At 49.3% G+C, this 12,197-nt stretch overlaps 2 protein-coding genes across 9 annotated transcripts in view; one reads left to right on the forward strand and one right to left on the reverse strand.

The window, feature by feature from the left end:
- PXMP2 (peroxisomal membrane protein 2) lies at positions 1-10,145 on the reverse strand. 3 transcript variants are annotated; one of them, XM_025473487.3, is made up of 5 exons: positions 9,975-10,142; positions 8,387-8,503; positions 6,639-6,801; positions 3,048-3,167; positions 1-346 (listed from the first exon to the last, which is right to left on the reverse strand). In XM_025473487.3, the coding sequence occupies exons 1-5, from the start codon at positions 10,094-10,096 to the stop codon at positions 278-280; spliced, it is 591 nt and encodes a 196-aa protein (XP_025329272.1). In that variant the 5' UTR covers positions 10,097-10,142; the 3' UTR covers positions 1-277. The 3 variants fall into 3 exon arrangements, with proteins under 3 accessions (XP_025329272.1, XP_025329271.1, XP_035562412.1); XM_025473486.3 differs by lacking the exon at positions 1-346 and adding an exon at positions 1,358-1,874 and having other exon boundaries at positions 9,975-10,144; XM_035706519.2 differs by lacking the exons at positions 1-346; positions 3,048-3,167 and having other exon boundaries at positions 5,479-6,801; positions 9,975-10,145.
- Positions 10,146-10,357: 212 nt separating this feature from the next.
- The window catches only part of POLE (DNA polymerase epsilon, catalytic subunit), a 53,530-nt gene continuing 51,690 nt past the window's right edge, over positions 10,358-12,197 (forward strand). For 3 of the 6 annotated variants that reach the window (XM_025473465.3, XM_035706513.2, XM_025473470.3), the window contains exon 1: positions 10,358-10,506. In XM_025473465.3, the coding sequence (XP_025329250.3) occupies positions 10,445-10,506 (62 nt within the window). In that variant the 5' untranslated portion in view covers positions 10,358-10,444. The remainder of the gene's footprint in view (positions 10,507-12,197) is intronic. The other 3 variants (XM_025473467.3, XM_025473466.3, XM_025473469.3) reach the window with 1 other exon arrangement.

A 12,197-nucleotide genomic window follows, 5' to 3' on the forward strand; every position in this document is an offset into this window, starting at 1 on the left:
GAAAGCTACATTATAATTTATTGCCATCCTAATTCAATTCAAGGTGATAAGAGAGAGGTCAACACTGCTGTATTTTATGATTCTAAGGCAGCATTGCCTGAAGACAGTTCCTGACTTTTTAAAACACAAGATTCTTACATTAAAAGATTTCTGTTTCTCCATCTTCATTCACATGATCCGGAATCAGATAAAGTTATTTATTTCTGTTCCCTCACCCTAAGCAGGTGGGTCCCTAGACCCACATGGGCAGTGCATCTGCATTCACTCCAGGTCATCTTCACTTCCCCAGAGAGGCCAGGTAGATGTACCAGAACAGAGACACCAGGTTCGCAAAAAGCACTCGGAACTGCCAAAGAGAACACAGACCACAGTAAAGTGAAGCCCTGACCATATTTACTACTCACTGATCTCCCAGGACAGCTCATTCACTGGTCAGTCCATCTGCCCCCTATTGTATTCACGGAGCCTTTATTTCATACAAAGCACTGTGCTAGAGGGGTGACCAGGACACTATGCCTAGCAATGCTACAGGCCAGTAGGGAAAACAGACAATAACTGTCCCATATCCTTCTTCACTGAGCACCAGCTCCAGGCTCAACTTCTGACCCCAAGACTGGCCATCATGCAGCGGTTTCACCCAGCCCATTGGTGATACCCCTCCCCCCAGCCCAGACCATTACCCTGATTCGATGATCTGATGGATGTACTTCCACCTGATGCTACCTCCCTGGCATATAAGCTCCATGAAAGTAGGAGTCTGTTCTATCTTATTAATCACTGTATCCCTAGAGTCTAGAGCAGTGGCGCATATAGTAGGTGCTCAGTAAATATTTAATAAATTCCACTGCCTCTTGACGCTCACCTGCAACCACCTTTTCCTTTTCTATATGCATTAGAATCCATGGCCCAAAGCCTTTGTTGCCTTTCCTTTCTGTTCCTTAGTTGTCCTCCCTGGAGAAACTTCCATCCTCCCTGATTCCCTGGAGCCCTATGCCCAAGAGGGTCTTCAGTTAGCTCCCTCCACTATTCTCTACAAGTTTACCCTATCTTTTCTCCTCTCAAGACACCCATCCTATCTCCTCTCTACTCAGTTTGGCCCTGACCTGCCCTCTGCCCTCCAGAGTAAAGAGGTATAGAAGGCAGTCCCCAGTGTACAGGCATCTCTCTCCTGTCTTAGGAAAGAAAGGCCTCTGCCTAAAGCACCTCTCTGCTTATGCCCAAATCCCATGCCTCCCTTTTTAGGGTACATATGGCCTCTCCTAGCTTCAAAGCCCTCTCCCATAATTTCTCCCCATATCTTCACAAATTTTTTTAAATATATTTTTTTAATTTTTATTTATTTGTGATAGTCACAGAGAGAGAGAGAGAGAGAGAGAGAGAGAGAGAGAGAGAGAATGAGGCAGAGACACAGGCAGAGGGAGAAGCAGGCTCCATGCACCGGGAGCCCGACGTGGGATTCGATCCCGGGTCTCCAGGATCGCGCCCTGGGCCAAAGGCAGGCGCCAAACCGCTGCGCCACCCAGGGATCCCTCTTCACAAATTTTCTGATAGAATTTTGCAGACTTCTGATTTCTTTTCTTCATTCACTACTCAATTCATAGCAGTCTGGCTTTAGCCCTCATGGAGCCACTGAAATTGCTTTTGGGAAGGTCACTGATAAGATCATTGTTAAAGCCAATGAAACTGATTTTCATTTTGCTTTAATCCTGCAATATCTGTGGTTGTGTGTCACTGCCTTCTGGTTTTCTGCTACTCCTTGATGCGTATGGTGTGTGTGAGAGAGAGGGAAAGAGAGACCCTGCCCCTCCCTTCCTCTTCCCATCCTTCCAGTGGAGCTGTTGTTCAAGGGAGTTCCGCCCAGGTCTCTCTCCTCTCTAGAACAGGGGTGAAAACAAGCAGGTTACCTAAATAGTGTGGGGAAAAAAAAAGCTTGAGGCTGCTGTCCTTGGAAAGGTCTGTTTGAGAGGCTAGCCCTTACTTGGAGCTTGGGAACTTAAGAGTTCCTAAGGGTTCTCACCTTTTTCTTGGAGCTTGGGAACTTAAGAGTTCCTAAGGGTTCTCACCTTTTTCCAACTGATAAGAATGGCTCCCTATGCCTAGACTGCTTGCTAAAACATGGGTCATGCTGAGCACTTGCTCTCTTTCTGGGAGTTTAGAGTTCTGATACATGCCAGGCAAATGGTGCCTACATGACCAGCCTTCCCAAAAAACCCTAGGTGCTGTGTCTCTACAGGGCTTCCCTGGGCAGAAACATGGCCTACGTGTTGCTGCATTTTGGTGGTGTATGAGAGCTTGCTGTGTGACCCTCATGAGAGGGAGGGAGCACAGGAAGCCTAGAGTGGATTCCTAGGATCTAGTTGTATAACCTTGCTTTGAGGCTGTAATATACCCAGGCCGTGCGCATGCAGATATGCCAAACCCCTCTACCAGATCTCCAACTTTGGGTATGGTCTTAGGGCCGGACATAGATGAGCTGTACTTGGTGTATAAACGCAGTGCTCAGCCTTACCCTGGTAAGCTGTTCCTGAAGCTTAGAGTCCCTCCAGGCTCCCACCTTGCTCAGATCAGGGGTTCGAGGTGTGGCATACAGGGCAGTTTCAGCAGCTTGCCTCAGATCATGACCTACCTGGTGCCCAGACATGCTGAACCCCATGTGCATGGCACCCCAAGGGCTGCTCCACCCCCATGTCCCACTCTCTGCCAGGGTGCGCTCGATGTCACTGCAGGTGAGGCTGCCCTTGCCTCTCCTGCACATCCTGCTTGAGCACTGACACTGCCTGGAAACTGTGTGAACTTTCGACTGACCCACAGGGCCAGGCACTGGCAGTACCACATCCTTAGGATATCCAAGCTGTTCCTGGACTGGGGGCTTTTCAAAAACATCTCTGGGACTAACAGATGAGGTGTGGACACCTGCTTCATCTCTCCAAATCCAGAATTGCTGATTCTGGGCAGAGAGAAAATCACCAATCATTCTAAGCAAAAATAAGGCTGGTAGTAGAAGATAAGGCCCCCTCTGGTTCTGCATGGTGCCAGCTGGCCCTCACCTGCAAAGGGACGTAGTTGATGTTGATGAACTGCACTGGGGTCCAGACTCGCCAGTTCATGCACAGTGCTGGCCAGAAGCTTCTCCTTATCTGGACAGCGAAAGCAGCTGTCTCTCTCCCCTGGAAAGGAGAGGAGTATGGATGGTGAGCAGTTGCTACTGCCATCAAAACAAGCTGGGGTTGCAAGGTCTGGAGGGCCCCAAACCCTAACATGATGATTTTTAAAACTGGATTTTATTCAATTTGTACGTAGACAGCACACCTGTGTGCCTAATTAGTGTTGCAGCTATCAGGAGCCAACCGCATGGTTGAGAAATCAAGAGTGAGATAGCCCACTTGCTGACACTGTACTGATGGCCCTCATGGACTTTCATCACTCTTTACAGAGCTGACTGAATGGTGGGATTTGTGCTGCTGGCCAGGGGCAGCTATTTATGGCTCAGCTGTCAGTTCTCAAAATAATCTAAAAAACTGATGGATTTTTCAGGCAAAACTTGAAGTGTTTAAAAATTGAACCCCAATAAATTGATTCTAAAAGTAAGTGCAATACTCTGGTTTCTTTTCAGATTGTATAATCTTTTGCCTTTTAAAAGATAAGAGCATAAGAATAGCCATCTTGAAAAAGAATAGCAAGGGGAGGCCTAAATCACTAAAAATTTAAAAAATACTTTGAAATGATGGTAAAAGCTAAAAAAAAAAAAAAACCCACCATACCATGGAAATCAATAGAATTCAGCAAAAGATCAGAGGTCCAAATAAAGGCCAGCATGTATGGAATGAGAGAGTGATAAAGTGGATGTTTCAAAGTACAGGAGATTGTTCAATAAATGGTAACAAGACAATCTGCTATTAAATGGAAAGAAACAAGACAAGTATATCTCCCACATATAAATAAAAAAGGATACTAGACTATTTCTATTTATCTGTTTATCAAAATGTACACAATAAAATCATAAAACAAACTATAGGAGAATATTCCCAGTATTTTCCTTGAAGGAAGCCCACAAAGGAAAAGAATGACAGATTTGAGTACATATATTTTTTAAACTCCTGTATGGAGTAACACACTATAAATAAGCTTTATTTATGTAACTTCAAATGTTTAACTTTATCTGTAGCTAAAAGACAAAAACTTGAAAAATGGGAAAAGTATCTGCAGTCTGTATTTGGCAAAGGATTGAGATCCTTAATATACACAAATATACAAATCAGTGAGAAAAAAGCAAACACTGATAAAAAATAAACAGTTCATAGAAGAAATACAGCAAGCATATAAAAAGTTCAATCTCATAAGTAAAGATGTATACGTTATTTTTTATGTGTCAAATTGCAAACTATTTAAAAGAAAAATACAATCATGGTTATCAAGAGTGTGTGGAAGCCAACCACACTGGACAAAGCTGCGAGGGTTAAGTGCTCTGGGATCATAAAGCCTGGGTTTGACTGGACTCACAGGCTTGCAAGTTATGGCAACTTATGCTGTGGGCCTTAGCTTCCTCAAATATGGGGTTGACTTGCGGCTCAGATGACACAAAGCACTCAATGCAGAGCTTGGAACAAGTGCTCAATAAATGTCAGTTGTCTATACTGTTCTGTACCACTGCAGGAAGGACAAGCAAGGACAGCCTTTTTGGACAATTCTAGGAATTAACCAAACAGGAATCCTTACACAAAAGAGACAGGCAAATGGTGGAATACTGTGCAGTCCAGATATGGTATCTGTGATCAAAAAATGCTGGACGTTGACACAACACAGGGAATAGGGTCAATGATATTATAATAAGAGTTGTGGTACACATAGTGTAATGTATAGAGAAACTGAATCACTGTGCTGTATAACTGAAACTAACATAACATTGTCAACTATATTCAAATTAAAAAATTTTTTTGTTAATTTTTTTTAAAAGATTTTATTTATTTATTCATGAGAGATACAGAAAGAGAGAGAGGCAGAGACACAGGCAGAGGAGAGAAGCAGGCTCCATGCAGGGGGCCGGACATGGGACTCGATCCAGGGTCCCCAGGATCACATCCTGGGCTGAAGGTGGCGCTAAACCTCTGAGCCACCCGGGCTGCCCCTTAATGTTTTTATTTTATTTTATTTTATTTTATTTTATTTATTTTATTTTATCTTATTTTATATTTTATTTTATTATTTTATTTTATTTATTTTATTTATTTATTTTATTTTATATTTTATTTTATTTTATTTATTTATTTTATTTTATTTATTTTATTTTATTTTATTTATTTATTTTATTTTATTTATTTTATTTTTTATTTTATTTATTTTATTTATTTTATTTTATTTATTTTATTTTATTTTATTTATTTTATTTTATTTATTTTATTTATTTTATTTTATTTATTTTATTTATTTATTTTATTTATTTTATTTTATTTTATTTTATTTTATTTTATTTTATTTTTTTATTTATGAGAGACAGAGAGAGAGAGAGAGGCAGAGATACAGGTAGAGAGAGAAACAGGCTCCATGCAGGGAGCCCGACATGGGACTCAATCCGGGGTCTCCAGGATCATGCCCTGGGCTGAAGGTGGCGCTAAACCGCTGAGCCACCCAGGCTGCCCCACCCCCCCAATTTTTTTAATGCAGATGCAGAGGTATCTGTAGTGTGTGTGGTATAATGTCCCACATATATCATTTATTTGTTGGGTACTTTACACACTTTGCTACCTCAGATTTCCTAAGAGCTTCTCTGACACTTCTTTTTACTATCAGGGATTCATTACTAACCAGTTAAGTTGAAGCATCTTTCCTGCTTCCCCCCAGGAATGCTTTAGACCACAAGAGGTGTTCTCAGGAACAAAAACTCAAGATGCTGTTTCAAAATAAAACCTGAAGAAGGATTTACCTGCTGTGATTGGTTGGAACAATTACTTTCAGAGCAGAACATGACACATCCAGGGTAACACATCCAGGGTATGCACAGTGAATGGAGAGATGGGTGGAGGTGCTAGTGAACTGGGAAGGGACTTTGGCTAAGCACAGTGAACAGACATGCCTGGTGATTAGAGGTGAACACACCTCTCATGTGGTGGGTTTTAATGTTTTAAGTCTACGCTGATACGTTAACCTCTTCAGAGCACTTGTGATGTTCAGGCATTGAGTTAGCATAGGCTTCTGCAATACCATCAGGGGCCTAAAATTTCTGTTTCATGAATCTCACGGACCCCCTTCTGAGAATCCTGTTTATAAAATAAAATATATCAACTACACTACTGTACTGAAATATACTTTTCAAAATATTCAGGAAAAGAATCCTAGACCAGTAGATGTGCTTCCATATTAACCTATTCAGTAATGAGCCTTGAAGGCAAGTACGAGGAGTCACAGAACAAAAGATATCCTGTCGAGGATAAATGATGTGTGATATCAAGATATTTGTGACTTCTTACTGTGGACCAACACTTACTGCCAGTACAACTGTGGTTTACGTTGATGTTTATACACAGAGAAGTGAAAAATTTCAGTTTGAGTGTACTGAAAAGTTCACAGACCCTCTCAATTCCACCCACAGATGCCAAGTTAAGAGCTGCTGTGCCAGACAAGGAGCTATGGCAGAGACCAACCTCCAGGAAGTTCATGATGAGGAAGAACAATAGCAGGAAAGCTGGTGCAAAGAGGAGGCGGTCCAGGAGAAGCCTCTTGACCCCAGCCAAAGGGACCTCAGGAGGAATCCAGTGTTCCATGAAGAGGTAGAAGAAGTGATTCAGTGGCCCTGTGAAGAAGAACCTGAGGGCCCCCCGGTGATGGTGAGCAGGACTGCCATTCTCTGGATGTACCCTTCTTGGTCCAGCTTCACCTCCATACCCTGGAGTCCTAAAACCTGCCTTCCTGGAGTTCCCCATCACTAACCACACAGGCCTGTGTGGTCCTTCTAGAAAACAAGCTCTCTTTGAGAGCTTCAAGAATTTTTTTTTTTTTTTTTTTGTCTCCAGACTTGTTCCTGCCTTGGATCTCTAATCAGTCTCTACCTAGCCAGCTCCTACTCAACATTGTCAGCTTGGAGACTTTGTTCATGATTTTTCTGGACAATGAACCCACCGCTCTCCCAGCCATTCTCTATTCCAGGTCCTGTTTCATTGTCTTGATAGCATGTATCACTATGTCATGATCTCATTTGTTTAGTCATATGGTGCCCTCTTTGTCACTTTTGAGGTAAATGTCACAAGACACAATTGTGTCTGTCTATTCACTGCTGTGCCTGCAGTGCCTAGAACATGGCCTGGCTCAGAGTAGGTGCTCAAGAATAAAACCTGGTGCTGTGCATTGACTTGTCTGTACTGCTACTATGTATTTCAAAGTGTAGAGTACCTGGGACAGAACTGAACCCAGCCACTCCATCTCCTGGTGCAACAAAACTGTAACTCTGTAAAATTCAGCAATAAAAAGATGGGCAGGGACCCAGGGGTCTTCCAATTTTTGACACTGGAAGTCCTTACACCAGTGGTTCCCAGCTGTTATTTCCTATCCTGCCACACATTAAGTAGCCTAGAGCAGGGGTCCTTAGTGGGAGAAAACAGAATTTTAACTGTACTTATTCTTTTTTTAGTGATCTCTAAACTGTGAAGCTTGACCTCATGACCTCGAGATCAAAAGTTGCATGTTCTACTGACTGAGCCAGCCAGGTGCCCTGAGAAGGAACAGAAGTCTTGAAGATGGAAACTGAGTGGATAAAGCCTCCCAGGGATTCTGACATGCTCCCTCCTTCCCGGGTGATTATGGCTTTAACTATAGTATAGAAACTTGTGATGACTGCAACCAACATGCTTACAAATACAAAGTGATATTTGTGAACTTTAAATTGAAAAAATGACTCATGTTGCAAAAGACTTCAAAATAATCCATCTATACAAAAACTATTGTTGGCCAGAGAACTCAGTGTGGATTTAATTGGTAAAACTCCTGAATCTCTGTGGTCTCTGCAATTCCAAAAGTGGTTCAGAACTGGACATTTTTCAGGATACCTAAGTATTTATTTTCTGGATGTTTACACTATGAAAATAACAGAAACAACTGGCCATATTTGAGTCCATTTTCCTTTTTCATGGTCTTTGTGTCTTGAAATCTCATTTAGGTTCAAGTGAGTTATCTGCTCTCAAATCTCTCAGCCCAATGAAGATAGCCGCTCCCACCCATGCAATTCAAATGAAAACCATAAAACCAGTTCACATTATCCACCATTCTGGTTTTTTCCCCATGTTACTTCAGTGCTTTTTAAAAATTATTTTTCCAAGTTAGATTATTTCAGAAAGTTGGTCTTGATACCCTAGCTTTGTTACAATTAGTTTTCTACTGGGTCCTTTATGGAACTCACCCATAAATGGCGTATCTGAGAGGCCCACTGACATCTAGCTTTTGAGAGCAGTTTTCTTTTTCCCGCTTCTTCTCAATCATCTGAGCCAGGAAATTCCCAAGTGCTGACAAAATGCCACTGTGGACAGAGATATAATCAGAAAACAGGAGCAAGGGACGCCTGGGTGGCTCAGTGGTTTAGCACCTGCCTTCAGTTCAGTGCATGATCCTGGAGTTCCGGAATCCAGTCCCACGTCTGGCTCCCTGCAAGGAGCCTGCTTCTCCCTCTGCCTGTGTCTCTCTGTGTGTCTCTCATGAATCAATAAATAAAATCTTAAAAAAAAGAAAAAAAGAAAACAGGAGCAAGCAGCAGAAGTGTGTCATTCCTGCATGTAATCAGCATAGCTGTTCTGAGATCATGGTGGCATGGGTGGAGATAGGTCCTTTTTTTTTTTAAAGGCAGATGCTAAACTGCTGAGCCACCCAGGGATTCCCCGCCCCCCCCAGATGAGTCTTTTTTAAAACAGCCCCAGTGTAAGGTCCCTACATCGAAAGGTGGAGACAGTAGAACTTTACACACACGCACCCTTAACCTGTGGACTGTACCCATGCCAGTGACCTGCATGTGATATTGTACCACAGTGTTACAAAGTGTTACCAATGGGGGAAAGTGGGCAAAGTGTACAAGAAACCTCCCTGTATTATTTCCTACAACTGAATGTAAACCTACAATTACCACAGTAAGAGTTTCAGTAGAAAGGTGGAGACGGGCCCAGGTACTCCAGGGTTTGGTCTGTAGCTACCTTCTGATAAGCTCTGGGCACTTAAAAACTCCAAAATTCTTTGTATGGCGGATAAAGACCTTTTTGATCTGCTTCCTGCCTCACTGTTAATTTTCTGCAGCAAGGCAGACCTCCTCTCCACTGCTCCATTATTGGCTTGCTCCTCCCGGAGGGCCTTTGCACTTGGCACCCTCTGTCCAGGGAGCCTGTTCCCTTCCTTCAGGTCTTTGTTCAAATGCTGCCTCCTCAGATAAAACCTACCGACCACTTATCTGTGTGATCTATTTATCTGGCTTTTCTCTACTTTTTCAATAGAATAGAAGGTCCGCTGAGGGCAGGGACCTTACTTCACTTATTTGCTGCTGATGCTGGCACACCGGGGACACGCTGTACGTATTTATAAAAGGCTGCATTTAATAAAAAGGGACGAACTTATAAAACTAACTAATTAAGCTAACGAGGGAGAGCGACGTCTCATAAAAACGTTAGAACCCGGATTTAAAGGTGCAACGGAGCAGTCGACCCGGGGGCCTTCGGGCACCTTCCTCCCAAATTCAAAGCCGCTAAGACCACGAAAGTGCACACAGGCCGCCCCGCGGGCTGCGGCGCTGGAGGCCTGGACCCGCACAGGCCATCGGGCTGCGGCCGCCGGTCGGGGGAGAGCTGCAGGCGGGGCACCTGGCTATCCGGGAACCACCGTTCAGAACCCGCCCACGAGGAGCTCTCCGGCCGGTCGGGGCAGCTCGCCTTCTGCACCCCCATTCCCGCGGCCGGCCGAGCTCCGGGCATCCCCCCCGCCCGCCCACCTCCGCGGCCGCTCCTGCCGACCTGGTGGTCGCCTTGGTGAGCACTGGGTAGAGCCGCAGGAGGCGCAAGTACTGGACGAGCGCCCGCCGCAGCAGCGCCCGAAGCCCGGCACCCGCCCGCAGCCTGGACGCCGCCGGCGCCATCGCCTCCCGCTCCCCACCGCTGCGGACCCCGACCCCGCCTCACGCCCGCCGGGCCGCGGGGACTGCCTCACATTTCCCGCCCCGCTGCGTCCCGCAGTTCCGCCCCCGGGCCGCCCCCGCCGTACGCGCCGGGCGCGTCCTCACACTTTTCCCGGAGTCCCTATCCGGCCACGTGTCCCCGCCCCCCGCCCCCCATCCGGCCCCCGCGCCCGCGGCCACGGGAGTTCGCGGGGGGCGGGGAGCGGCGAGCCTGCCGATTGGGCGGCAGGCGCTTCCGCTCTCTCGCGAGGCCTGGTGGGAGCGCGCCAAATTTCTCCGGGAGAGCTGCGGCGGCCTCGGCGCGGCGCGATGGTTTGGAGGAACAGCGGCCGGCGTCGCGCGGAGCCGGGCCCGGACGGCGAGGCCAGCCGGTGAGGGGCGCGGGGAGGGCGACGGGAGAGTGGCTGGCGGGCGGGCGGGCCTGCGTTCTGCGGAGCGCGTAGCCGCGGCGGTTTTCCGCAGGCGGCTCCCAGCGGCGCGTTCCTCCTGGGCTAGCGCTGGTTGCCGCGGACGGAGTGCTGATGGCGACTCCGGGCGGAGCAGGTACAGCAGCCTCCCGTGGTTTGCAGAGCCGGGCCGGGGAGAGCGACCCCGCTGGGTCACGGCGCGTGCGAACGCTTCTCCCTCACCTCTCTCCCGGCTGGCTGCGGGGCGCCGTGGAGCTGTGAGGGGACCTGGAGTGTGTGTGCGGGCGGGGGAGCTGTGAGGGGACCGGGAGGGGTGTGAGGAGGGGGGGGCTGTGAGGGGACCGGGAGGGGTGTGAGGAGGGGGGGGCTGTGAGGGGACCAGGAGGGGTGTGAGGAGGGGGGGGCTGTGAGGGGACCGGGAGGGGTGTGAGGAGGGGGGGGCTGTGAGGGGACCAGGAGGGGTGTGGGGGGGGCGGCTGTGAGGGGACCAGGAGGGGTGTGGGGGGGGCTGTGAGGGGACCAGGAGGGGTGTGGGGGGGGCTGTGAGGGGACCAGGAGGGGTGTGAGGAGGGGGGGGCTGTGAGGGGACCGGGAGGGGTGTGAGGAGGGGGGGGCTGTGAGGGGACCAGGAGGGGTGTGGGGGGGGCGGCTGTGAGGGGACCAGGAGGGGTGTGAGGGGGGCTGTGAGGGGACCAGGAGGGGTGTGGGGGGGGCTGTGAGGGGACCAGGAGGGGTGTGAGGAGGGGGGGGCTGTGAGGGGACCAGGAGGGGTGTGAGGTGGGGGGCTGTGAGGGGACCGGGAGGGGTGTGGGGGGGAGCTGTGAGGGGACCGGGGGTGTGTGTGTGGGGGGCGGCTGTGAGGGGACCGGGAGGGGTGTGAGGAGGGGGGGGCGCTGTGAGGGGACCGGGAGGGGTGTGAGGAGGGGGGGGCTGTGAGGGGACCAGGAGGGGTGTGGGGGGGGGCTGTGAGGGGACCAGGAGGGGTGTGGGGGGGGCGGCTGTGAGGGGACCAGGAGGGGTGTGGGGGGGGGCTGTGAGGGGACCAGGAGGGGTGTGGGGGGGAGCTGTGAGGGGACCAGGAGGGGTGTGGGGGCGGCTGTGAGGGGACCAGGAGGGGTGTGAGGGAGGCTGTGAGGGGACCAGGAGGGGTGTGAGGGGGGGGGCTGTGAGGGGACCAGGAGGGGTGTGAGGAGGGGGGGGCTGTGAGGGGACCAGGAGGGGTGTGGGGGGGGGGCTGTGAGGGGACCAGGAGGGGTGTGGGGGGGGCGGCTGTGAGGGGACCAGGAGGGGTGTGGGGGGGGGCTGTGAGGGGACCAGGAGGGGTGTGGGGGCGGCTGTGAGGGGACCAGGAGGGGTGTGAGGGAGGCTGTGAGGGGACCAGGAGGGGTGTGAGGGGGGGGCTGTGAGGGGACCAGGAGGGGTGTGGGGGGGGTTGTGAGGGGACCAGGAGGGGTGTGGGGGGGGGCTGTGAGGGGACCAGGAGGGGTGTGGGGGGGGCGGCTGTGAGGGGACCAGGAGGGGTGTGAGGGGGGCTGTGAGGGGACCAGGAGGGGTGTGAGGGGGGCTGTGAGGGGACCAGGAGGGGTGTGGGGGGGGGGCTGTGAGGGGACCAGGAGGGGTGTGGGGGGGAGCTGTGAGGGGACCAGGAGGGGTGT

This window comes from Canis lupus, chromosome 26 (genome assembly GCF_003254725.2).
Source record: "Canis lupus dingo isolate Sandy chromosome 26, ASM325472v2, whole genome shotgun sequence".
NCBI classification, from domain to species: domain Eukaryota; kingdom Metazoa; phylum Chordata; class Mammalia; order Carnivora; family Canidae; genus Canis; species Canis lupus.